This window comes from Halichoerus grypus, chromosome 14 (assembly GCF_964656455.1).
Source record: "Halichoerus grypus chromosome 14, mHalGry1.hap1.1, whole genome shotgun sequence".
Classification (NCBI taxonomy): Eukaryota; Metazoa; Chordata; class Mammalia; order Carnivora; family Phocidae; genus Halichoerus; species Halichoerus grypus.
This window is the reverse complement of record NC_135725.1, coordinates 17,957,757-17,983,554: the sequence shown is the minus strand read 5'-3', so window position 1 is coordinate 17,983,554 and position 25,798 is coordinate 17,957,757. Positions and strand designations below refer to the sequence as shown.

Genomic DNA, 25,798 nt, shown 5'->3' with positions numbered 1-25,798 from the left:
GAGCCCAGGTGTTTCTTCCTTGAATTTAATAGCATTGTTTTATTTTCATTATATTTAATTTATGTGACTATTTTAAGCGAGTGATTTTAAGTCTCCATATATACAAGTGATGCAAATCTTCCTTTCACAATAAATTTACTTAACTAAAATCAGTTAATTTAAAGAAAAACATTAAGTAAATTAACAGGTTCTAGATGGAAAAACCATAAAGATGGTACATAAATACTCAAGTTTATAAAACACTTGAAAGCGTTTGATGTCTTTCTGAGCTTTTGTTCTCGTTTTTTTGAAGTGTTCTTTCATGCTTTAGTAACCCAGACAAGATGTGTACCATCAATATGAGCCTCGGTTGAGAATGTGGGAAATGGGTTTCACAAATTAGGGCAGAGTATGAGTCAGATATTCCCTTCAAAACAAATAATAAAGTCCAGCTGCACAAGTCAGAATGGGCTGGATTAGGATGTGGTGACAGAGAAACTCAACATCTTAGGGGCAAAACACAATAAAAATTCCTCTCTTCTTTACATATTCAATGAGCTTCAAGTAGGGCCCTCTTCTCCTCATAGCCACTTGGCTGCGACCTGACAGTGTCCAACTCAACCACCTAGACGGTAGGTAGCCCATGGCGCCCTCATACTTGCTCATACCTAATTCTTTGGCCCTACACCTGCCACTTCTACTCTCATTTCATCTCTCAAAGCAAATCACCTGACCACCCTAATTTCAAAGGAGAGCAGGAAAGTACAATTTTACCATGTGCCCAGAAGGCCAAGAGCCAGAACTATTTGATAAAGAGCAATAAGGATCATAAAACCATCCAGCAAACAAACAGTTCTGGATCCATCCTCTAGATGGAGACATGGAGCTGAGCATCTGTTTGGGAGGTCAGCCGTAGAAGAATCGGATTTGTATTTTACAGTTCCCTCAGCCTCTTCGGTAGCGCCGTTCTGTATACAGAAAACCCCAAAGTAAATAGTGGCTATGGATGGATAAGGTAAAATATTTATCTTCACTCTGGACTGATTTGTTACCTAATAGATCCCGAGAGGCTTACATTACTGATCTTAAAACTCCATTTTGCTGAATTGCCAACAACTCTGGTTGGCTATGTCATTTCTGTAAATATTTACAGACCCAAAGCATGAATGTGGTTGAAGTATTTACAATGAACACAACTTACGTTTTTTTTCAGGTTTGTCTCTGGGCTATTTTGGTTCAGCTTTCCTTCTCTTTCCCTGTGGGTTTCCTAAAATGTCCCTATGGCCTTCTGTAATATCCGTAGTTTGTGAGAGTCTCTCTTCTCTGGTCACCCCTGACCACAACCTTCAGCTTTCCCTTCTCCCATGCATGCCAACACTGGCTTTCCAGCACCTTCTTAACAGGGTCTCTGCTCTGTGTTGCAAAAAAGTAGTGAGAGAAAAAGGCTCTATTCACTAAAATCAGTGAGTTCAAGGGCACTTACAGGCTCTATGGAGATCTATGCCGTACTGAAATTTTCTCTTACCCAGCTTGTAGTAACCTTCATTATGTTTTGTCCAACCATGACACATACTTCAATTAAATCCCTAATCCTGATACTATGTCTAAAATGAGGTAATGTAATACCTTAAACTTATTCAATGCTTTATAATTTATGGAGTACTCACATGTATTATATTTATTCTCCACAGTCACTGTGATATTAGGTGTTTATTATCTCTATTTAAAATCAGAAATGTGGTTGGATAATTTTCTCAGAGTTAATCAGAGTTTGTCAGTATTAACATAGAATATAACCCAGAACTATAGCCTCATATCTAGGACTCATTCAGTTATTTCATGATGTTGCCCATAACTTACAAACAGTAACAAAACCTACAAATCTTTTTTTTTTAATTGAAGTATAGTTGACACACAATGTTACATTAGTTTTAGGTGTACAGCATAGTGATTTTATATGTTATGCCATGTTCACCACAAGTGTGGCTGTCATATGTCCCCATACAATGCTGTTACAATACCACTATATTCCCTATGCTGTGCCTTTCATCCCCGTGACTTATTCTTTCCATCACTGGAAGACTGTGTCTCCCACTCCCCTTCACCCATTTTGCCCATCCCCCAGCTCCCTCCCCTCTGACAACCACCACTTTGTTCTCTGTTATTTGTGGGTCTGTTTCTGCTTTTTGTTTGTCTTGTTGTTTGTTTTGTTTTTAAGATTCCACATATAAATGAAATCATATTTGTCTTTCACTGGCTGATTTCACTTAGCATAAGACCCTCTATGTCCATCCGTGTTGTCACATAAAACCTACAAAAATTTGAGACTGATACTATCTATTTATTTTAAAGCTCTCATATTTATTTTTGAGCTAAGGCTAGCACCCTTATGTGCTCTGTGAAGTAGGTACAGCTATGATGTCTTTTTTTTTTTTTTTTTTTAAGGTTGACTCATAGAGGACTAGAGGAAATAATGTACATGTGCCTTTAGGTAATTTCAAGCTCAGTAATTCAACTCAACACATATTTATTGGGCATTGACCTCTACCAGGTGCTGGAGACAAAATAGTAGAGACAGTCATGGTTTCTGTCCTCATGAAGCTTCAAGGCTAATACAGCAGGCAGTTAGATGACAAAAAGAACTACAATGATAATGGATAACTTTTCTTTTTTCCTTTTAGTGTTAGTTTTAGACATCACACATTCTCCCTCTTTTATTGGTGTGGAAACTGAGACACAGAAAGATTAGACAACTTGCCATAGGACACACAGTGAGTGATAGAACTAAGATTGGAACCCAGCTGCTCTTACATAGCAATCTGCTACTTTCTAGGTACTGCAGGGTGTATGTCAAGGAGAATACACACAGATTGCTTCACATGACAAAGAATCATTGTAAAAAAATCTGAAAAGCTGCAGCATCATGGAAAACCATCCCTCTGGGTCCCAGGACTTTCAAACCTGGGGCCTAGCACAGGTCTTCTCTTTGTTCACCACCCCACCTCTATTGCTGGATAATTTGGTTTGCTGCCACCCAGTATGGTGTCTCTGTTTGACACCGCTTATCTTGTTCCTGCCCATATATTATTGTCTTTGACTGACACACCAACCTCTTGCTCACTGTCTTTCTGCCAGGGTGCGGGATTCATTTTAGGGAACACACAGGATAGAAGCCTCAGCAAGCGTATGGAGAAAGAAACTCCCTGAGGTTGTGTTTTTGAAGGACTCTTTGGGGTTGATGGGTAACAACATGGGCATTCAGTTCTCTCAGGGAGCAACACCGAGTGATCGGTGATAGTCACTAGTTTAACCTCATTGTCCCATTTCCACAAGAATGAGGCTCATCTGTTCTGTTCCTCTATATCCTCAGCACAGAGTAGGTGTTCACTACCTATTTGTCGAATAAATGAAGCACTACGTCTCACTAGAGACGAAGCATTTTTTTTTTCATCATAGTGCTTTGCTGACAATAAGGGCTTTGACTTGAATCCTGGAGCTTGATCATCCAGGTAAGCAAATTCCAAATATGGTAGACCTAGATTCAAGTGGAGAAAAGTGTCAATAACAGGGAGGGAGAGATTAAATTTAGAACACTAACACAAAGGTTTATCATGCTTAAATTTAGATTAGTGCCTACATCACAAGGACTCACCCTAGATGAGTGAAGTTACATGGAAGGCAACAAGAAGAAAAATATGTTCTCATGATAAGTGGGGATGTACTACACAAGGAACAGGAGGTAAAAATAGGTCAAGGGGAATTCACTGTGATCAGTGGTCAGCTTCCTGTGAGAACATATACATTTGTCACAGTTTTCTCCGGTATTTTCCTATTCCCCTACAGTCCTGGGCTCAATACTATTTAGAAAGAAGAGATGGTGTCTTGTGACCAGGAATGTCTTCACCAACATATAATTCACCACAAATCTTTACATATTCAAAGAAGGATAGGAAATAACATCAGTTGGTGCCTTCTTAGCAATGTTAGGCACTTTACATTTATTGCTTAATTTTTCAGCAACTCAACGAGCTAGATGGTATATCTCTGTTTTACTGATAAAGAGAGACCAGAGTCTGCTTTCCTCTGCTGACAGCAATTTTATATGCTCAAATTTACACAGAGGAAGAGATATATACGAAGTCAGGTCTGTCTTTACTCCAAAGCACGTGTGTTTCCTCTCTTGTTGAAAAAGTATTATTAAATGCCCACCGTAAGTATATTTTATTAGTTATTTGCTTTTCCTGTTTCTGATTCTTCCCTTGGTGTGTGCTTACTTGTGTGAGCTAGTAGGAGAAATGACTTGCTCTGTACACAGAGTAAGATGGGTACCCATGGTTCTCATTCACAGTAACTGCAGAAAGTCTTTATTCTAAATGGGGCCACTTAACGATGGCTTCAGTATACATACTTGGGTTTATTCCAAGCGAGTTGAAAATGTTATCCTGGAATCTCTGAGTTGCCTTTTCAGAGAAAATTAAATCCCACACAATTTTTTACACTCTCTGCATTTTTTTTTTTCCAGACTGCCGTCAGAGGATGTAGGCATGGACATCCCCTTTGAGGAGGGAATGCCGAGCCCCAGTGCTGCAGACATGAGGCCTGGTGAGAGGAGCATTTGTTCATTTCCTTCAGCACTAGTCTGTATCCAGACCTTGTCATTATTCAGTGAGAGAACCATTTCCTATGCATCCAACTTGTGATTTCAGTGATAAAAGTGAAGAGAAAAAAAAAATATGCGTGAGGAGGGTGTTAGGCTGGATTTGGTTAATTTTCGAGTTGACTTGACCACTGATGCTCACTAGTGTGGGCCACCTTTGACCTCCTGGGCCACAGCTGTAACCACCAGTGTGTGATAAGTGGCTACCATATATCAGAATACCAAATTCTAACTAACATCGACGTTCCCCAGATTTGTACTTCAGTGTGAGAATGTGTGAAATTAAAAAACGTGATGTCGAGAAGGCTCAGTATCCTGATTATTCAAACAAACAAACAAACAAGTACAACCCTACCTGCCATGGGTTTCCAGCTCAAGGCACATATAAGAAGAATTTTAAATTTCCAGTTGCATCCTACTCTCACTTTGTACTAAAGTCACTCTGTGCACTGTACCAGCTTTCGGGATCATGCCAAGATCCTGAACCCTAATGTTATCAGCCAAGCCTAGAATGAAGCAGGAAAAAGTGAGACAATTATTTATTTATTTTTCAGTCCAAGTATTTAAAGTGCATTTTTCAAGATACTAGTCATGTGACATAATTATTTTTAAATGTTCTCTGGTCAAACCAGCCTGGTAGCCACTGCATATCCACACTGCTCTTAAAGTTTCACAATGCATTTGTGAATGATACAGTATTAAGGCTATGGTTATCCTATATGGTAGTGGTTCACTACCTGTGGCTATTTAAATTAATTGAAATTTAAAATAAACTTGAAAAGTTCAGTTCTTCAGTTGCACTAGCTTCTTTTCAAGTGCTCAACAGCTATATAGAACATTTCTATCATCACCAAAAAACTCTTTTGGACAGCACTGCTCTGAGAATTCCTGTACTATAGAAACCCAATGTTTTTCAAACTTATTGGTCAATAGGAACTTTTTTCAAGTATAATACATAAAAACATTACATGGAACACAGTTCGGGTGATGTTCTATACAGAGAAAAAATTTTAATGACAAAGAAACAGAATTACTTTCCTTAGGACAAGACCAGAGTTACAATTCCAGAATTGAGGGGTATACCAGATGGCCTTTCAAAAATTTTGTGATAAGTGGAAGTCACAGTAGGAGCAAGGTGCAGATTACATTGAGAGGGTGGGAGCTACTTCCATGAGCCTTAACATATGAAGACTGTCACTTATGATGTAGGAACCAATGTCAAGAAATATTAGCATAAAAGGTAGTGACTACTTGAGCAAATAATGTAATTTGTGAAGATACCCCAGTTTTATTTAAAAAAATAAAATAAAATTCCAGTCAAAGAAAGATCACTACAGATCATACACAGAATTGTCAGGAACTGCAGAGAAGAATTTTGGGAGTGCCCATGAACATAATAGATAAATTTCTTATCCTTCATTCCATAGGAGTGAAGTCTTTAAGAACCATTATGAGATCTATGTACACTTAGCTGTTTTTCTTATGCATCATAAAAATTCAATTCATTGTTGTATCACTGTCAAGTTCTGAAACTTGAACAGGGCAGGTCTGAAAACTGGTTTTCTGCTCCTTTCGCAATGGCTCCCACTTTTTATTTCTATGTGCCCAGGACTGATGTGGCTGGGATGAGCCAGTACTGAGGCCTGCTGGTCAAGAAGGGGATCCAAATTCCCACACCCACTGTTGGCAGCCATGTATATGGTCTAATACTTGATGTTCCTATTTTTTTCTTCTTTAGAACCTCCTAATTCTCTGGATCTTAACGACGCTCATCCTCGGAGAATCAAACTCACAGCCCCAAATATCAATCTTTCTCTGGACCAAAGTGAAGGGTCTATTCTCTCTGATGATAACCTAGACAGTCCAGATGAAATCGATATCAACGTGGATGAACTCGATACCCCTGACGAAGCAGATTCTTTTGAGTACACTGGGCATGGTAAGTCACCAAGTTGTCAAGGCCAAAGTTATGTGAAAAGTGAAAGATTATCTAAGTGGCCCTGGGAACAATCCTCCTATTTTGTTGCTGGTGGCTCCTTTCTGTGATTTCTAAAAGCTTTTGTTTGTATCTCAGGTCATAGGTGGCTGTGATTGACAGTTCAGAATATAATAGAACAGGTATGGTTCACAGAGATCATACATACCCACTGCTCCTTTGTTAAATGCTTATTCTTGGCAAGCCTTGTGGTAAGCCCTGGGGTTGCGGGAAAACTATTACATGCTGTGTTGTAAGAAAATTGGGGCTGGGTTTGCAGAGAAAGAGAATTGAATCTGGAAGATAACATTTGGAGCAGAAAAATTAGAGCTTACTAATTTCTCTGTACAAGCTCCCCCTGTCTGGAATGTTCTTCCTTGAAGATCATTCATGGCTGGCTCCTTCTCTTTATTCAGATCTTAATCAGATGTCACCTTCTCAGAGAGGCCTTCCTTGACCTCTGTCACCAAAGGAGCTCCCCACCTCCCAACCTAGTCACTTTCTATCCCTCTACTTATTTTATTTTCCATGTGTCAGTAATTGAAATCCTATCATTTAACTATTTGGTTTATGTTTATTGTCTTTCCCTTCCCACTAGAATATCTGCTTTGTGAGGGCAGGGACTTTATTCTGCTCATTGCTATATCTCCCGTAAAATAGAAAGGAAGGAGGGATGGCCTCGGGGTGAAGAACAAAAAGGAAGACAAGTAAGAGTTGCTGGATCAAACACTGACATTCCTGATAGGAATATCAGTCTCACTTTAGTTCTTCCTCTTGCTCAGTAAAATTGGGTTTGTTAAGAAATTATATCCAAATACAAAGCTTTTGCTTTATAAAATGGCATTCCATAGTTTCTAGTTTACAGGGTGGTATTCTCTGACTTTATAATATTTGAAATTCAAAGCAGGAATATCCTGGACAAAGCTATTGCTTTTTTATACATTAGGAAAATTATTACGGTCAAAAAACAAATGCCACAATATGCAATGATGTCCTGACACTTACACAGTGTCATTCCTAGGAGAACATAAGTAGGAAATTAGGAAATTCATCAAATTCGCTCATTAATTCAACCAACGATCATTGAGCCACCAGGACTACCACCATGACCAGCACGGATTCAGACCCTGCCTTTACAGAGGCTAAGCCTTATTTTCCCCAAGTCAAAAGAACGGGAAATGGCTAAGCTACCTGTGTGACAGTTTCTTCTGTTTAAGTAGAGATTTTATATTGCACCGTGGCCGTGTTCTCAAATTTCTGCAGTCATCTGGGTATTCGACCCTGTAAGTGGAAAGACACAAAGAGAAGGTGAAAGGTCTTGAGTTCGTATTCTTTCCTCCCATCCCCGAGACTCTTCCCCAGCTACTCCATCCACCCCGGCGGCCCCCCGGCTGCCCCAGCCCTTGAACTGCTAATACCTTCCCACGTGAAAGAATCCTCCCTTGCCTCCCATCCCACAGAAGACAGCTGCAGCGTGAGGTGGCCCCTCCCTCTCTCCCCCTGCACTTCCCTGTGCCCTAGAGAGAGCCGTGTCACACCACATCGGAGCCTTTTCTGTTTATAAATAGCAAAACTGCCAAGCGACGTGGCGGTAGCTGAGCGAACTGGTAATTAAAGCTGCCCCTGGCTGACACAGTTCCTTTTATTCCGTCGACACAGTTTTGTTGAAGGAACCAGTTTCACAACCATAACCCTACATTTAGGTCTTAAATTCAAAGGATGGAATTTTAATGTAAGTTGAATTGTAAAGCCCACCTTGATTTTCAAATGATGGATGTATGGTCAGATGCTGTTTTAAACCAACAAAAACATTAAGCTTGGAGAACACAAAGGGCATCTGAGTAGCTTTATTTTGTAAACAGGCAGCAATAGATAACAGACTCTAGAAGAGAAGTGAGTTCATTTTAGTCCCCGAGTATGAAATCAATGCTTGAAAGCAGGCACGTTTGTGGGTTTCTTGTGTGAGCATTTGGAACCAAGTGTATACCTCCTAAACAACACTGGAGTTTTGGAGGCACTGTGTTTCAAAATATTTGGTCAGTGATTTCTTTAATGAACCCTTTCCAAGTGCTTACTGTGCACCAGGATTTGGGCTAGGTGCTTTATAAATATTAAGTATATTAATCCTCAGCTCGATGAATGTCCGCTCTATGGACAGGTATCCTGTTTACCCCATTTTAAGATGAGAACACTGAGGCACGGGTTAAATGATTTACCTCAGGTCACATAGCTAGTAAATATCAGAGCCAGCATTCAAACCCCGAGTTGTCGTCCTTGACTTCTGGGCCATGCTGCTTCTCCAGAGTATGCTGACGATGAATAGGAGACGTCTTTTACGAGATGAGGCTAACACTCCAGAAGCCAAGCCCCATGTCCCTACCCGTACATTTATTTACATGCCCTTTTACCCGGCCATTTTCCTGATTTCAAGGCTCTTACTTTACCAAGCACTTGAAGAACTTTCATGCCATTTGCCTGTTTTATTCTGTAGCTGATGACCAAGCATTCCTGGCAGATTATTTGCCCACAATGTGGTTTTGCTTATGAAACATTTTTTGAATCTCACTCTCAAAAGACATTAAATCGGTCTCCACTTCCAAGCAATTTTCTTTAATAATCGTGTCCAAATAGTTGGAAAATACCATTCAAAGTACCAATATAATTAAAGCTTGACTTCCTCTGGTCCTTAAGTGCCAGAGATACCAAAAACATGTAGATACTGAAGGATTTAGGAGGTCAATCTTTCAAATTAAGGGAGATCTGAGCCTTCTTATAAAAAAAAAAAAAATTATTTATTTAATACTAGTCCTAGAAACTTAAAAATATCCAAAGGTGAGAAAAATGATGACCTATTTCTGTTTTCCAAACCCACCTCAGTTATTTTTTTTACCATAACTCAGATCTCAGCAAAAGCATTTCATAGGGGAAATGGAAAAATGATAAAGAATTCTAGCCTGAATATTTCTGATAAGGATGTTGTAAGAAACACTCATGTGCTTTTATTTTTTCCTCCTAGGCTCCTAAGTGATGGTTAGTGACCTCATTTAAGCTACCTTTTCTTTTTTTCTTTCTTTTTTTTTTTTTTTTTAAAGATTTATTTCTCTATTTGAGAGAGAGAGAGCATGTGAGAGCGTGGGGGAGGGGGTGGGCAGCAGAGGAAGGTGGGGAGAGAGAGAATCTTACTCAGGCAGGCTCCACGCCCCACGCATCACCCAACTCAGGGCTCGATCTCAAGACCCTGAGATCATAACTCGAGCCAAAGTCAAGAGTAGGAGACTTAACCGACTGAGCCGCCCAGGCACCCCTAAGCTACCTTTTCTAGAACCCCTAATAACAAACAGTTAACAGGGTGAAAAAGGTGCTCCACCATTTTCTCCAGACAATCAGGCAGTCACTTCATTTAACTTCCCCACCTACCATGTTCCACTGCCCTTAACAGCCTGCAAGTAACCAGCTTATATGTTTTAACTACGTGTAAACTACCCCTAACTAAAATAAGCGTTAATCTTATTTTGTTTTACCCACAAGCAACCTTAGGCCACAGGGTGTGGTCTGCAAGGAGGATTCTTCTTTGTACTGGTCAATGCTGGGTTTTACAGACAAATTAACTGCCTCCCTGCTCTTTGTCAGCAAAACAACTTTAAAAGCTCCCTTCACTGCATACAGGATGCCTCTCCTCCAACAAGATAAAGTTCAAACAATGTCCACTAAGATTATTCACATTCTCGGTGTCTGATCACAATGTAGAGAGCTAGTCACCTTTCCCAGACACAGGTCCCTGCTGGAGGCTCCCGCAGACAACCACCTCTAGGGAGGCCGTATTGCACACGGACGATGCATTCCCCACCGTGGTCCCTACAGCACGGGCCATTCGGGAGCTTGTGTAGTAAATCATCCCCCGAAAGACAAAGGAAAACGTTCAAGTCGACTCCTCCCCAGGGCTTAACTGACTTCAGCAGTCACCCGGGAGAAAAGCTTGTTATTAAGGGAAGAAGACAAAGAAAATCAAGCATTTCTCAGTGAAGAGGGCATCGGACCAAAAGTTAAATTTGGCAGCCCTGGGGATAGAAAGTTAAATGAGTACTGAAATTTTTGAAAATAGAAAATGATGGCCGTGGGGGGGTTCGGGGGTGGGGTTAGAGTAACGCAGAAGAATTATGAAGATCGGGAGCATATTACTAATTCAAGGGGGTAAAGAAAGCCATCTTTATTTCTTACTAGCTTATACTGTGGACTTTTAAAAATGAACACTTTGAGAATTTACTGTACCCCTAGCTCTTCAATAATTTCTTTTGGCCATTTACATCAATCAGAAGAGGTGGGGAAAGGAGAAGGAACCCCAGAACCTTACCAGCTCCCCCTCTCTGAACAATTGGGGTAACATTTCATAAAAAGGCCCACACTTTTATCCCAAAATGAGTAATAATGCTTTAAAAAAATAATAAACTACAGGAAAATGCTAGTATTACATACATATTTTTAGGAAGAAGTGCTCTTTCTTACTATGATACAGTGATCAAAAAACATAAAGATGGGGCACCTGGGTGGCACAGTCGGCTGGGGTCATAATCTTGGGGTTGTGGGATCGAGCCCCCATCCAGCTCTGTGCTCAGTGTGGAGTCTGCTTGGGATTCTCTCTCCCTCTCCCTCTGCCCCACCCGCTCGTGTTCTCTCTCTCTCTCTCTAAAATAAATAAGTCTTTAAAAAAAAACAACAACCCATAAAGACAAAAATTAAAGATTCAGCTATATAAAAATACGAAATTTCTGTTTGATAAGAATATCAGTTTAAAAGCTAAGCACAGGGGCGTCTGGCTGGCTCAGTAGGTAGAGTGTGCAACTCTTGATCTCAGTTGTGCGTTCAAGCCCCATGTTGGGTATAGAGATTACTTAAAAGTAAAATCTTTAAAAAGAAAGAAAGAAAGAAGAAGAGCTAAGCACAAAGGAGGAAAATAATTATGGTGTATGACAAAGTTCTATATAAAGAACTCAACAAATCAATAAGGACCATACTAGGCAGGGGACCTTAAAAATTTTTACCTTCTTTAATAATTAAAGGAATACAAATTAAAAGAATCAAAAGACAAGTTTCACCCTAATTTGTCCAGGGTTAAAAACTTTGCTATCCTCTAGAGTCTTTGATAGTATGAAGAAACAACTACTCATGTATTTTGGTGTGACATATTCAAGGGCAAAAATACCCATGAAAACTTTAAGTCCTTACAGCTTCCGAGCCAGCATCCCACTGCTAGGAATTAACCCCTAGAAGTATGCACACTGGTGAGACAGGATACCTGCACAAAGATACTTACTGAAGCAAATTCTTTATCAGAACAACAACAAAAGAGAATAAAACTAAATTTCCATCACTATGGGATTGATAAGCTAAAAAACATCAGTCAAATGGAACACTCTAGGGCTCCTTTGTAAAATAAGCAGGGTTTAGGGGCACCAGGCTGGCTTAGTTGGATGAGCCTGTGACTCTTGATCTCGGGGTTGTGAGTTTGAGCCCCAAGTTGGGGATAGAGAGTACCATAAATAAACAAACTAACTAAAAAAATGAGAGGGTTTATATCCACTGAGATGAAAAGAAGCCTATGCTATATTTTTAGGTAGAAGTACCTTATAGAAGAATATGTATAAAATATGCAGAATAGGGGGGCACCTGCATGGCTCAGTCAGTTAAGCATCTGCCTTCGGGCAGTTCATGTTCCCAGGGTCCTGGGGTCAAACCCCGCATGGAGCTCCCTACTCAGCGGGGAGTCTGCTTCTCCTTCTGCCCCTCCCCCTGCTCTCTCTCTCTCTCTCAAATGAAATCTTTTTTAAAAAAGCAGAATAGGGACACCTGGGTGGCTCAGTTGATTGAGCATCCTACTCTTGATCTCAGCTCAGGTCTTGATCTCAGGGTCGTGAGTTGAGCCCCACATTGGGCTCCGTGCTGGGTGTGGAGCTACTTAAAGAAAAAAAAAAAAAGAACATGCAGAATATATAGAATAATCATACTTTGGGGGAGGGGAGTATGCTTGTGTGCATGTCCATAATGAAAAGATTACACAGCAAACAATAATGAGTGAAAGTGGCCCTGGGGACTTCTGCGGTTTTGATGAACAATGTCTGCATTGCTTGAACTTTTATTAGCATTTTATTTTTATAACCAGAAAAAAGAATATGGTATACAAATTTTTTTAAATGAGGTAGCCTCAGTAAAAGCATGCAGAAAACAAAACAGTCACCCCACAGAGATCCCCTGGGTCAAGCTAGACCAGGCCAGAAAGTCCCAAATAAGGATAAAGAGGGGCTGGAGGATGGTGAGCTTGTTACAAGGCAGAGCATGTATGCACAGGAACACTGAAGACAAGCCCACATCCGAGCCCGGAGTTCTGAGGGCATAGAGACCAGATGGAAAACAGGGTCCCAGGAAGGGAGCGAAGATAAGCATCCAGGGGCCCTCAGCCAAGAGGAAGGGAGAAGCAGGAAGGGATTCCAGACTGGGAGTCCAGTACAGATGGATGGATTTGCGCCAGTGACACAGAGCTTGGTCTGAAGCCAAAAGTTGCTGCTTCCTGTCCTTAGTAAGATGAGGAGCGCTGGCGGGAACGCAGAGGGAAGCAAGGCTCTGTAGGTGGTGGTAGCTGTTGGTGTTGGCAAAAAAGGCTAGGATTGCTTCCCAGCTGGCTTTCAGTTTGCTCTTCTAAGTCCCAGGTAATTAGACACGTTTGAATGTGTCTTGAGGAGTCTTCCAGAACATAATGGCTTTGTTGTGGTCCCCTCACCAATTACCTATATTTTCAGGAACTTGTCCAAGCTTTCCTTTATTTACCCATTCGCCTCAATTTTCACTGAGTGCTCCGTGCAGGTTTCCAAGCTAAGTATGGAGTTGGTTGGTGGAGGTGAATAATAAAAGGTGGTTCTGGCACAATTTCTTGGCCCAAGGAATTCCCAGGCTGGTGGTAGAATAAAGAGAGTGAGACAATCACACACTTAGGGTATAGTGTGATAGCAAACGAACTCAAAGTCAGTTTTTGCATGGGCATGTCTACTTTAATGCCTACTATAATCCCTACAATCCCTACTGTAATATCTACCATGCCTGACACATAGTAGCTATCTAATGAAGTATTACTATTCTTATTATCAAAGTGCCATAAAATGAATATAAGTAAAGTACAATATAAATCAAAGATCCTTTCCCATGAATGGAAAAATAAGAATGATAATATCTCACAGAATTATTGTGAAGGTTAGAAATAATGTTTTCCTTCAAATTACTTAAACATACAAAGAATAACCACTGCTAAACTCTACGAGTAGCTGAAGTAAACATGAAAACAATTGCTGCTTATTCTTTAAAAAACAAAAAACAAAAAACCAACAGCACCGTTGTTGCTTTTTTTTTGGATGCACAAGAGTGGGTAGTAAATGTTTCTCCAAAGAACGTTCAGTGGACTTTTTTATTGCCACATGCACCCACCAAATAGGAGTGTTAGGAATTTTTGGCCTTAGAGCATTTCTGGTCTATGAAGCTGTTTGTTTCTTGCTTAACATAAAATCTTTCTGTAGCATATTTTGAAAAATCCATTGGAAGTAATACCGTATTTCCGCCCAAATTTGCTCCCAATAAGGAAGGGGGCTCAATTCCTTTGTAAGAGTCTTGGGGAGGGAGGGGGGAGGGGGGATCTTAGGACGGTGGTATCATCAAGATAGTAACCACTTAGGATATACCAGGATATGTGGCCCAAGGAAAACAAAATTATCTGGGCCTGATAAATCACCTTTTACCCCATGAGAAAGGTCCCCAGTCTTCAACCTGAATGATCAAGGATGAATTGGTACCGGCCGATACTCCCTTGGTCCACTGATACAAGGCGGCTCTAGCCCTGCACCTGTCCCCACCCTCAGCCTGGCCTTAGCATGGACTTGGTGGTTCAATCCATCAATCAATAAGACTTCACTGAACATCCTTTATGTGGTCACGATGGTGTTCGGCTCTGTAAGAGTTGTGCCCAACAGGGAGTGCCCTCGGGTTGGCTCTGCCAGGAGATAGCTCATTGAACTGCCTGAGCTGTGGAGTCTTGCTCTTCAGTCCTTCTCTGTGCTTCGCTTCCAGAGGGTTCCACATCTAACAAAGATTCTGGCCAAGAGTCAGAGTCCATCCCAGAGTATACAGCCGAAGAGGAGAGAGAAGACAATCGGTTGTGGAGGACGGTGGTGATTGGAGAACAGGAACAACGGATTGACATGAAGGTCATCGAGCCCTACAGGAGAGTCATTTCTCACGGAGGTAGTCAAGCTTTGTGAATCGGGGAGGTGGGGACCAGGGCAGCCATATATATATTTTTTTTTTTAATTAGAAAATGAAATTAGGGTTCTCTGCATCATGACATCCTCAAAACCTATTCTGCAGTCAGTATTCAGGGGACTGTAGAGCTAAGTACATTACCTCAGACTTAATTCTATAAATATTGCAAAGCCTATGTAAAAAATAGCTCTCCGATGTGAAAACTGCTTTTTCACACCACATATCTGACAGCTATAATCTTCTGGGCAAATTTCTTGAAAACTATAGTTGTCCAATTTAATGATATCTGTTTGGAATTCATATGGGTCAGTCGTAGGGTAATTTTTATTGAAATATAGTTAACATACAATATTATATTAGTTTTAAGTGTACAACCTAGTGATTTGACACACACACATATATATATATATATATATATACACATTATGAAATGCTCAGCAGACTTCCAGTTATGAAATAAATGAGCCACGGAAATGAGTAGTACAGCACAGGGAATACGGTCAACAGTATTGTAATAATGTTGTATGGTGACAGATGGTGACTACACTCACCGTGTTTGTAGGGTTTAACTGAATCGCTTCCGAGTCTCTACCAGCATAGCCTGTAGTAAGATCACTACCCCAGAGGTGCTTCTCATAACAAAACGGTCTCTCGAATCCTCTTAGGAGCTTTAGGAAATCTCTTCAGACTCGGCCTGGTCGTTTTTTTCCCCTACCTGAAGTTGGCTTTTCTATAGACTCCATTATATCCGGGCCTGACAACAGGCATTTCTGGTAAAAGCCTCCACCTCCTTAGGGAGGGACAAGGGAGAGAAAAAAAATTGTGTTCCGTATTTCCAGTGCTTTTTAGGAGCTCCAGGAGCCTTGATTAATTTTGGAATCACAAAAAGTCAGATGAGCACAAGCAACACATTTAATGTGTCAACTTCAGGAAACGGCTTTTTTTATTTTTCTGCTGCATGCACTCCTTTCCTGCAGGCCTGAGGCACCACCCTAAACACTCAGCTGTTCCAGAAAAAGTGTAAGCTGACAAGGCAATTGTTGTTCTTTCTTCCTTAACAAGGACAGGGAAATAAGTGTCTTGGCGCTGCATTAAACCCATAGCTTTTGTTTTCTAACGAGCAGAAGGACATTTTGTTTTTTTCAATCAAACTTCCCTCCACCAGCCGATTATCCATCTTCCACCCTTGCATTGCTCCCTCCACGTAAGTATCAGCATCGGCCAGGGATCCCCACCTTGAGAGTGAAAGAAAATGCCCATAGGTGCCCCTGGCCATGACCTTCCTTTGCCCTGCCTCACTATTTGTGACCTGAAATGGTAATATGGCCCATGATAGCCGCTGTGGGGCTGAAAGCCGTTCCCTCTAAGGGAAACCTTTCCACAGCCCTGCAGAATGAAAGCGGGCCTGCTCATGCTGCAGGGGACAGACCACGGGCCCTAGAGTCGACCCTTTCGTTCTTATGACGCAAACCACAACCTGACCGTCATCCCAGATCTTCCCAGAAGCTCATCCCTCCTTTGCACCACCCATCGGGTATTTCTGGTTTGTTTGCTTTTTGGAAATAAAAAGAAAACAAAACGGAGGCTGACAATAAAAGTAGCCCGTGCCCATTCCAAAAAAGGTCAAAAACAGGAGAAAAGTCTGTCGAAGTAAATCAGAGTCACCCAGTGATAATCCATATGAATGTTTACCACTCTGGTCTTAAATGAAGAGCCCCTTTGTTGTGAAGAAGGGGCCTCACGGCCTCTCTGTTTTCCTGAGGCCGGATTATCTCTCCTTTCCCTGGCAGACTCACCTGCTTGTTCTTTCAACCCCGGCGAAAGCAGGTGGGTTGGGTGAGAGGGTTGAGCCCATCTATCGGCTGATCTGCTGCCCGAATCAGGAAAGATCATCAACACAGCAGGGTCAAAACAAAGCCACTGCTTCTGCCTCTCACACTCCTTGTGACAATGCAGCGCACCCCTCAGGGATAACGTGGTTTGCTGTGCCCTGCATCCTTGCCCCCCGCTCCCCCGGCGTCCGCTCCCCTCCGTTCTGTGTCCGTGAGCCCAGTTTTGTCCGTGTGACTGTCCAGTTTGTGTGGAAGAAAAGGCCGCCTTTCCTCTGCCCGGCTGCCCCCCCCCCGCCCCACGGCCTCCTCCAGGCGCTGGCCTGCATGAGTGTGTCCCTGGCTTCACCCCCACCCCTCCCCAGCCGGGACGGTAGCGAGACGCCGCCTCTCCCCACCCCCTGAGCAGCTTTTGTGCTCCGTAGGTAAAGACAATGCAGATTTTAGTTCTGAATTTGCCAGAGCTCGGCCCGCTGTGTTGGAAGCTGACACACCTTCTTAGGCTCTAAGGATCATCAAGCAGTCCTCCCTAGAGACCAATCCATTGCCTTTGTGAGCCTGGCTTCTGATGAGCCTTTAAGAGGGAGCGCTCCACAGTGGGCCTGGGTCTCGTCTGGGTGTCTGCCATTTTGCTCGGACGAGGTTTTCCCATTGAGGCCCACAGGAAAGGGGCGGCGGGACAGTGCTCAGCGTTAACTGCAAGATGGGGGTCATGAAAATCGCTGCCTCACTTGGCTGCAAAGCCAGGCCCTGCCAGGAGTCCCTACCAGCTGGGCATAGGCGTGAGAGCAGGATGGAGACAAATAGTTCAGGCTTCAGCTTTGGTGACCTTGATGGGAGCTATTGTAAGAGGCCTTGTACGGATATAGAGGAACAGAGTTCAAGCCCGGTCTTTGCTGCTAATTACTCTATGACCTTGGTACGTGACCTGACATCTTGGGCCTTAACTATGTCATCAGTCAAAAGAGGGTGATCTCAGAGTCAGTGTCACCTCCCATGAGCCCGTGAGCAATATTCCTGTTATCTGCTTCAATAAAAGGACAAAGAGAGATCTGGGTGGGTTTGATCAACAATAGTGTGGGGTCACGTTAAGGCCAGAAACTGGCTTTTCTGACCTTGGAACAGAGGATGCATTTAAATAACGTAGGACGGTCACACCAAAGCATTATAATGAGAAGTTTCCTTTCTTCTTTCTTTACTTCTCTTATTTCATTATAGGAGATTCAGGTAACTCCTCTGCAGTGTTGCTGAACAAATGGCCCCGGAAAGAATGAGGAGAAGAGTTGCGGGCTGGTGTGTGTGTGTGTATGTTTTGGTTGCGACTGTGACATCTTCCCTTCTCTCTCCATTCCATTTGCTGGCCATCAAATTTGTGTTACGTCCCTTTCCTCTCTGTTCTGCCTCAGGTAAGGTTTGCATTATTGCTGCAGAGGGTCTCAGGAGGCCCCATGGTGGGATTGCGCATGCACCTCCACGCACACACCCCGAACTCACCTCCTGGTTACTAAGAAGAGAGTCAGATAAAACACATGTTTTAAAAAACTGAACTTCAAATGAATTATTCAGCTGCTGGAAGCCAACTTCACTTGAGTAAGCTGCATAGTTAACATAGAAATTGGCTTAGCTGACCCCCTTGAAGGCATTTGTGGGGGACAAAAAGCAAGTGGGACCACTCATTCCCGCGATTGCCCTTTGCCAGCAATGATGATCTGAAGTATCTCCAGAGCCTAATAACAGTGGCACCAGATCTTAGTTTGGAAGGAAAACTTCCATGAAGATATCTTTTTCTTCTAGTTCCTTCTGACATCTTAGGTCTTAACCTCCTCCTGTTCTCTTCCTCTGTCTTTTGCCTCTTCTTCCCTTCCTACAGCTCCTCTCCCCAAAAGTACAAAAATCCACCTTCATTTGTAAATTTCAGGAAGTTTTCTATAAAGAGACGTTCCTGACTTAGACAATGACCAAGAAGTGGTGAGCTGATTCTTCAGTATTCCTTCGATTACATGAACCTAAATGAATACAACACCACAGCATTCCAAGGACAGACACACTGACGCAAAGAGCTGAAGTGCCATTTAAGATGACCAGTTCTGAAGTACTGTTTATAAACCTCAGACTGTCCTTTAAAAAAAAAAATCTTAGAAATTCTCCAGAAACAGAAAAAGAAATCAAAGTAGCTGCATGGTCATGGCCTTGAAATTATCTTGACACCCTGGGGCCAGGCAGCTCCTCCTAGAAAGATGCTTTTTGAAAGGATGCTTTTGTACTTGTTTTCAAGTTGGATTCATTACTTCTGTTATCTCTTTTAATGGACCCGGTCCTTGTCATTGAGCTGAGTCCAAATTGCGTACTTTTGTGGTGTTAGCATTAGCAGATCAAAGCTGCTTTACCCTTTGTGGGTTTTCATTCGGTTATGAACCTCCTTAAATGCAATTGTTTGGTGAAACAAACTCTCGTTGTATTAAAATAAATCTCCTTCTGCCATTGGAGAAGGAGATTTATTTCCTTCACATCTCATTCAAAAAAGAAGTTGGTAAATACCCACATGTTGGAAAAGACAAAACAAGGCAAATAATCCATAGGGAAGCTACCCCAATCTGGTTTTGCAAACATGCGTTACATCAGGTGCGTACTTACATAGGCAGCATCTTCTAAGACATGGAGAGTAAACACTGCATACCACAACCTCAGATTAGTCATACACACAAACCCATAATTTGATATATTTTTAGTTGGTATCACTCTCTGCCCCCACCTCTTTTGTGGTAGTGTCATGCTCTCTCTTTGTAGAGAACATCTTATTAAACTGCTTTTCAAGAGTTAAGCCCATCCAAGTCTATATCCAGCCAGTATTTTACTGCCATGTAATCACCAGAGGGGTATTTAGAGTCCTGGGGGGAAAAAAAAAATGAAAACGCACTGAGTTCTGATGAGGCTGGCGGGTAGGTCCTGTCCGCCTCCTCAGAGCTCTGAGGCAGCTCTGTCTAACGATTCTGAAATCCAGAACTGTGTGATGGGACAGAAATGCCGAGTGCTGAAAAAGGGATATTAAAAAAAAAAAAAAATGGAAACACAGTGGGGCGCCTGGGTGGCTCACTGGGTTAAGGGGCCGACTCGACTTCGGCTCAGGTCATGATCTCAGGGTCATGAGATTGAGCCCTGTGTCGGGCACAGCGCAGAACATGGGGCCTGCTCAGGATTCTCCCTCTCTCTCTCTCTCTCCCTCTGCCCCTTCCCCCACTTGTGCACGTGATCTCTCTCTCTCTCTCTAAAATAAATAAGTCTCAAAAAAAATGAAAACAGTGCATTGCTTCCATTTTTAAGTCTGACAGACACGTGAGATTCCACTCATTAACCTGTGGGGTTTGACCAACAGCTGCCATGAGTTTCAAAAGATGAGCTCTGAGGGAACACGGAGCTTAAAGAAGGGGACAGAGCTCTCAGATGTGGGTAAAGTGTCCTGAGATGTCCCTACATTGTCCTTGACTCTCAGGAGTTCCACACTTGCCTTTTATCTTCTCAGCACCACATGCAAGTAGACCTCCACCTCCGTTCCCTGTCCACGTTACCTACCAGGAAGTAAGTCTCAAGTTTTCCCCAAAGCATGTATTTTCATAAAACTCAAAGAGAGGTCAGCTTTAACCAGGCCCTTCTTGAGTTTGCTCCTTTTAAAAAAGACGGGGCTCTGAATTCTGTGCTCAGTTATTCTAGGCCTGGCCAGAACTTTCCATGTGTCCCTGCACTGTCTGTTGAATCAGGAGACCCCAGGGATGCCACAGGCAAGGGAACCAGTCCTCAGAATCAAAGTAAAGGTGCTTTTACTTGTCAGCTTACTAGTATCTGGTCACTGGAGTACGTGTATCTGATTATATTGCAATTCAGTGACTAGATTTTCCCTTTAAATTAGCCAGAGTCTAAAATTAAAAAACGCTAAAGAGGATCAAACAGAACTTCTCAGCCGGTAAAAGACAGAAGCATTATATAAATTAGATACCCATAAGTCAACCCATCCTTTGATAAGTTGAATATTTATATACCCCATTCATGACGATGTACAACACATATAATCGTCCACAAGTGGATATACTATATATGCAAATATATTCACACTGTATATTTAAGACTCTATATAACATACACTTTAACTCCTGAAAAGTAAGTTTATGTGTTTATACATATAGAAGGATAGTCGATATAATACTCACTTAAAGATGTATCTCTTACATCCATATACACACACTTGTCAGGGCTTCCAGATTTGTCCTTTAGGTTAAATATTATTAAGAGCTTTCAGCTGGGTTACAAATGTCTTTCTGTTTGTCCCCCAGGCTACTATGGGGATGGCCTAAATGCCATCATTGTGTTTGCTGCCTGTTTTCTGCCAGACAGCAGCCGGGCGGATTACCACTATGTCATGGAAAATCTTTTCCTGTGAGTGATACTTCTGACAAAGTGCTTTGAGTGAATGTCTGTGGCATGTCATGGCAGATAGAGCGTCTTTAAGAAGAGGAAGTAGATGATGTAGAATATTCTCGGCCTTTGATGAAAAGTCAATGAAATCTCTGTCAAGGAATATTGCTCAAGAGGCTAAAACCTTTAAAAGAACTCTTTTGTCAGCAGGATGAATTGAAAACAAAATGAACACAGTTTTGCCTGCACTCTGAAATTCTGTAACATTTCCTTTGGGTAAAGTGTTATTTTTGTTCCTCGATAACATGTTCTTGGTCAGTCAGCTGGTGATAATCCAGGTTCATTTATATCATTCACTTGGGCCCTTAGTATATGATAACATGGTTGACATTTTTGAAATTCAGGTTCTAACCTACACATTTTTTTAGTGTACCTGCATTTAAAAAAAAAAAAAAAGATAACCGTACAAATAAATGAGCAATACTCACTCTCAGGGAAATCATCTTAGGAAACTGCATTCTTTTCAAGGTAAAGAGGTAATATGCACAACCATTCTTCAATGGCATACTCCCTATAATTTAAATGTTATATAATTAGAGTGTAAATAAGATGAACTGTTTCACGTGGGGAAATGAAAACACTCCTCTTCCTTCCTGTGATCAGATATGTAATAAGTACTTTAGAGCTGATGGTAGCTGAGGACTATATGATTGTGTACTTGAATGGAGCAACCCCAAGACGGAAGATGCCAGGGCTGGGCTGGATGAAGAAATGCTACCAGATGATTGACAGGCGGTATGTGGGCTCCATTATTTAATCCCTGTTTTGACTTCCTCGGTAACTCCCATTTCTAATTCCCTGTCATCTACCAAGAACGTGATCACGTTTTAGGAACACTGAACTATGCAGAGCTGAGATAATAAATTATAAGTATATAAAAATATTAAGAAAGGTGTCACTTGATGCCCCAAATCTGAAATAAATCTAGATTCTGTTAGATGTTTTCATCTCAAACCTGATGACCAAGTCTGTCCTAAACTATGCATATGCCTTTGCCACATGGAGGTGCAATTTATGTTGATAAACCAGAGTAGCCACGATTCTTTACTGGTTCACATGATCTTGACGCTGCTTTATGTTCACTGGGACTGTTTTGGTTTGGGCAACTGTCGTGCTCGTATTTCATTATTCACTGATGATTCAAGTTAACCGCTTGCCCATTTGGTGCCTTAGTGCACCTTTTCGTCAAGATACTTTACTTCCATCCATACTGGCTGGACTAAAACAAAACATGTTATATTGCCAGCAACAGGAAAATTATCATAAATATACAGACTTATGGTGTCTATGATAAGTGTGGTGTCCCCTCAGATGTGGCTCCTTGCATGATCTTATATTAACGAAGATCCATCTGATGATCCAAACATTTATAAAGCAGCATTGCTAATGCTGAAAAACATGCCTGAATGTCAAGAATGTTAAAATGGTAGCCTGAACGACAAATAACCACATGACATACTGTTTCATTATACAGAAGAAGAAACCAAGGCTTAGTTGATCCAATAAATCGGCTGAGTTGCTAGTAAGAGTGTGCTCTTTTCAAAATAGTAAAGATAATGCTGGCAAAAATGAAAAGCATTGTTAAGCAAAAATATACCATGATAGTTCTAGATTTAAGCACTGATACAACCATTCTATTTTACGTGGATTCCTATGGGAAAATGAGGTTGGCATCATACAAGTTACAAGTGATATCTCAAAGTATTTTTTATTAATCATAGTCATTCTATACCTTCTCATCAGGTAATAGTAACTTACCTAGAACTCTCTAATATTATAATATTCTTATTTGGGGATATACTTTCTGTTTTAACTCCTACTGGAAATGGGTTATGAGTAATTCTTTTTCTTTTTTTAAAACAGATTGCGGAAGAATCTGAAATCATTCATCATTGTTCATCCATCTTGGTTCATCAGAACAATCCTTGCAGTGACACGACCTTTTATAAGGTATGTTGTTGTTATAGAAAAAGTAAAAGTACGACTAGTAGTTTTCCAAAATACGTTACTTATGAACAAGAGTTCATAAACTGAGAGAGTATTTAGGAAGACATATTTTGTCTCTGGCTTTCCTGGAAAGATATTTTGGACGATCTAGCAAGAAACCCTAAGTAAGAGTGAGCATTATTTTATAATGACTATTTTTCCCCATTTTTTACAAAACATGAACTCTATATTGCTTGCTATAACACAGAAAATGAGGTGGTGGGATTTCCATGCCACATTACAGAAGGGTAGATAATACTTTTAAAGTGATATGGTATTTTGTAGAGAATAGAAAAGGCAGCATAATACAACAATGGAAAATAAAGACAAACCAAGGACAGAATCAGGAGCAATGACTGTCCTAATTTTTCTTCTTCTGAGCAAATATCATGTAGGCCACCAAACTTAGGGAAAGAGGCTGGGCAGTCACTTTGAGAGCTTTTTTTGATTGCCCAGGAGGATTCTTGGTTTCAATTCAGTTTCAAGTCAGTGAATATTTATTCACCGTCTATGTTGTGTTCGATACCATATAACCTTACGTTTTGGGGAAGCAAAGAAAAATAACACATGCCTCATAATGTAGTAAGACTTGGAACAGTTAAATGAAAGGGACAGTATGTATTTCCTAGCAAACTTCCAAATAAAATACGGTCTTACCCAACATCCGGATGCAGATTAGATAAATTGAAAGTTTTCTGTTTCAAAGTTACTAATGAATTTCTTTTTTTTCTTTTTTTCCATTTTATTTATTTATTATTTATTTATTTATTTATTTATTTATTTATTTTAATTACTAATGAATTTCTAAGAAACATTCTGATCACTTCTGGAAGAAAAAAAAACAACTAAAAGTTAAAAACCTTTATTTATTTTTTACATAGCGTTTCCTGTGCCTTCCGCATCTATCCTTTTGTGTTCAGTGTGCACTTACATAGATGCAGCATTTCCATCTCCTACTTCCAACAGTTGAGTAGCATCATTCAACCTAGTTTTCCTCTGGCAAAGTTTAGTTCTTTACCATACTGTGTTCAATTGCTTTAAAAAATAATATGAAATATTTAAGGTATACAAAAAGTCACTTATTTTTTTTTTTAAAGATTTTATTTATTCATTTGAGACACAGAGAGAGAGAGAGAGAGAGAGAGAGAGAGCATGAGCAGGGAGAGAGGCAGAGGGAGAGGAAGAAGCAGGCTCTCTGCTGAGCCGGGAGCCCAATGTGGGGCTCGATCCCAGGACGCTGGGATCATGACCTGAGCCGAAGGCAGAAGCTTAACCATCTGAGCCACCCAGGCACCCCAGTCACTTATTTTAATAATAGAAAATGCTTTGATAGGAGAGTAGGAATCAATGCACACTGAAGAGCTTATAAAAAGTTTAATGGTGGATGCCTGGCTGGCTCAGGTGGTAGAGCATGTAACTCTTGATCTTGGGATTGTAAGTTCAAGCCCCACATTGGACGTACAGGTTACTTAAAAATAAAAAAAAAAATTTTAAGTTTAATGGGTAAAAAAAGTAAACATTAGTGTTCATATTCATTCACTGATGTCTGTTTAATAGTTTGGGTGTTATAATTATAAAACAAATATGTTTCTTGATAAATAAATATTGTTGGTAAATATGGTAAATATTTGTTACCATAAGAATACTGAAAAATAATTACAATCCAACATTATTTATTGAAGGGAGCTTCAAGGCAATAAGTCCAGCAATAATAATAAAATTATAGCAAATAGTCTTGTGGTAAATTACAGAGAACAATGGCTTACATTTATTGGGTATTTACAGGCATTATTTCATTTACTTGCAATGACAGTGCTCTGGAGGAGGTCCTGTTTACTGTTTCCCTTATAAAGGAAAAGTCCCTGAGGTTCAGGGAGGTCAGATGAATTGTCTACAGCAAGAGCCAGCAAACCCGTTCTGTGAGGGATCAAATGGTATATATTTTAGATTGTGTGGGCCATCTGGTCCCAGTCACAGCTGCTCAGCTCTGCCATGCTAGGTTGAAAGCGGTCATAGACAGCATGTGGATGAGTAAGCGTGGCTGTCTTCCAATCAAACTTGATATAGGAACACTGAAATTGAATTTCTTAAAAATTTTTACATGCCATAAGATAGTCTTGTTTTGATATTTTTTCAAATATTTTTTAAAAATGTAAAAACCCTTCGGTAGCTGGAGGGCTGTAAAACACAGCGAGCTAGCTTTGGCCCATGGGCTGTATTTGCCAATCCCAGGTCTAATGTAATATAGTCAATGAGTGATAGACTCAGGCTTTGAACCCAATTGTCTGCCTCACTGTAAAGAAAACACATTTCAAGCACTTAAACATTGTATCCTACAGTCTCATCCTGGGAGACCCTCTTTGAAGATTCCCCTGTCAATCAGCCTGTGTCAGCGTAACCAATTTTCAGACCTGAAAAAAGAGGTCACTAAAATGTATTCTAGCAATATATGTTAAGAAAGAAAAAAAGAAGAAGAAGAATGTAGCAGGAGGGGAAGAATGAAGGGGGGGAAATCGGAGGGGGAGAAGAACCATGAGAGACGATGGACTCTGAAAAACAAACTGAGGGTTCTAGAGGGGAAGGGGGTGGGAGGATGGGTTAGCCTGG

The 25,798-nt window shown here is 41.0% G+C and overlaps 1 protein-coding gene across 4 annotated transcripts in view; it reads left to right on the top strand.

Moving 5' to 3' along the window:
• The window catches only part of PRUNE2 (prune homolog 2 with BCH domain), a 253,971-nt gene that overhangs the window by 210,377 nt on the left and 17,796 nt on the right, over positions 1-25,798 (top strand). For all 4 annotated transcript variants that reach the window (XM_078062221.1, XM_036103212.2, XM_078062220.1 and 1 more), the window contains exons 10-15: positions 4,502-4,581; positions 6,375-6,575; positions 14,718-14,891; positions 21,064-21,166; positions 21,809-21,940; positions 23,069-23,155. In XM_078062221.1, the coding sequence (XP_077918347.1) occupies positions 4,502-4,581; positions 6,375-6,575; positions 14,718-14,891; positions 21,064-21,166; positions 21,809-21,940; positions 23,069-23,155 (777 nt within the window). The remainder of the gene's footprint in view (positions 1-4,501; positions 4,582-6,374; positions 6,576-14,717; positions 14,892-21,063; positions 21,167-21,808; positions 21,941-23,068; positions 23,156-25,798) is intronic.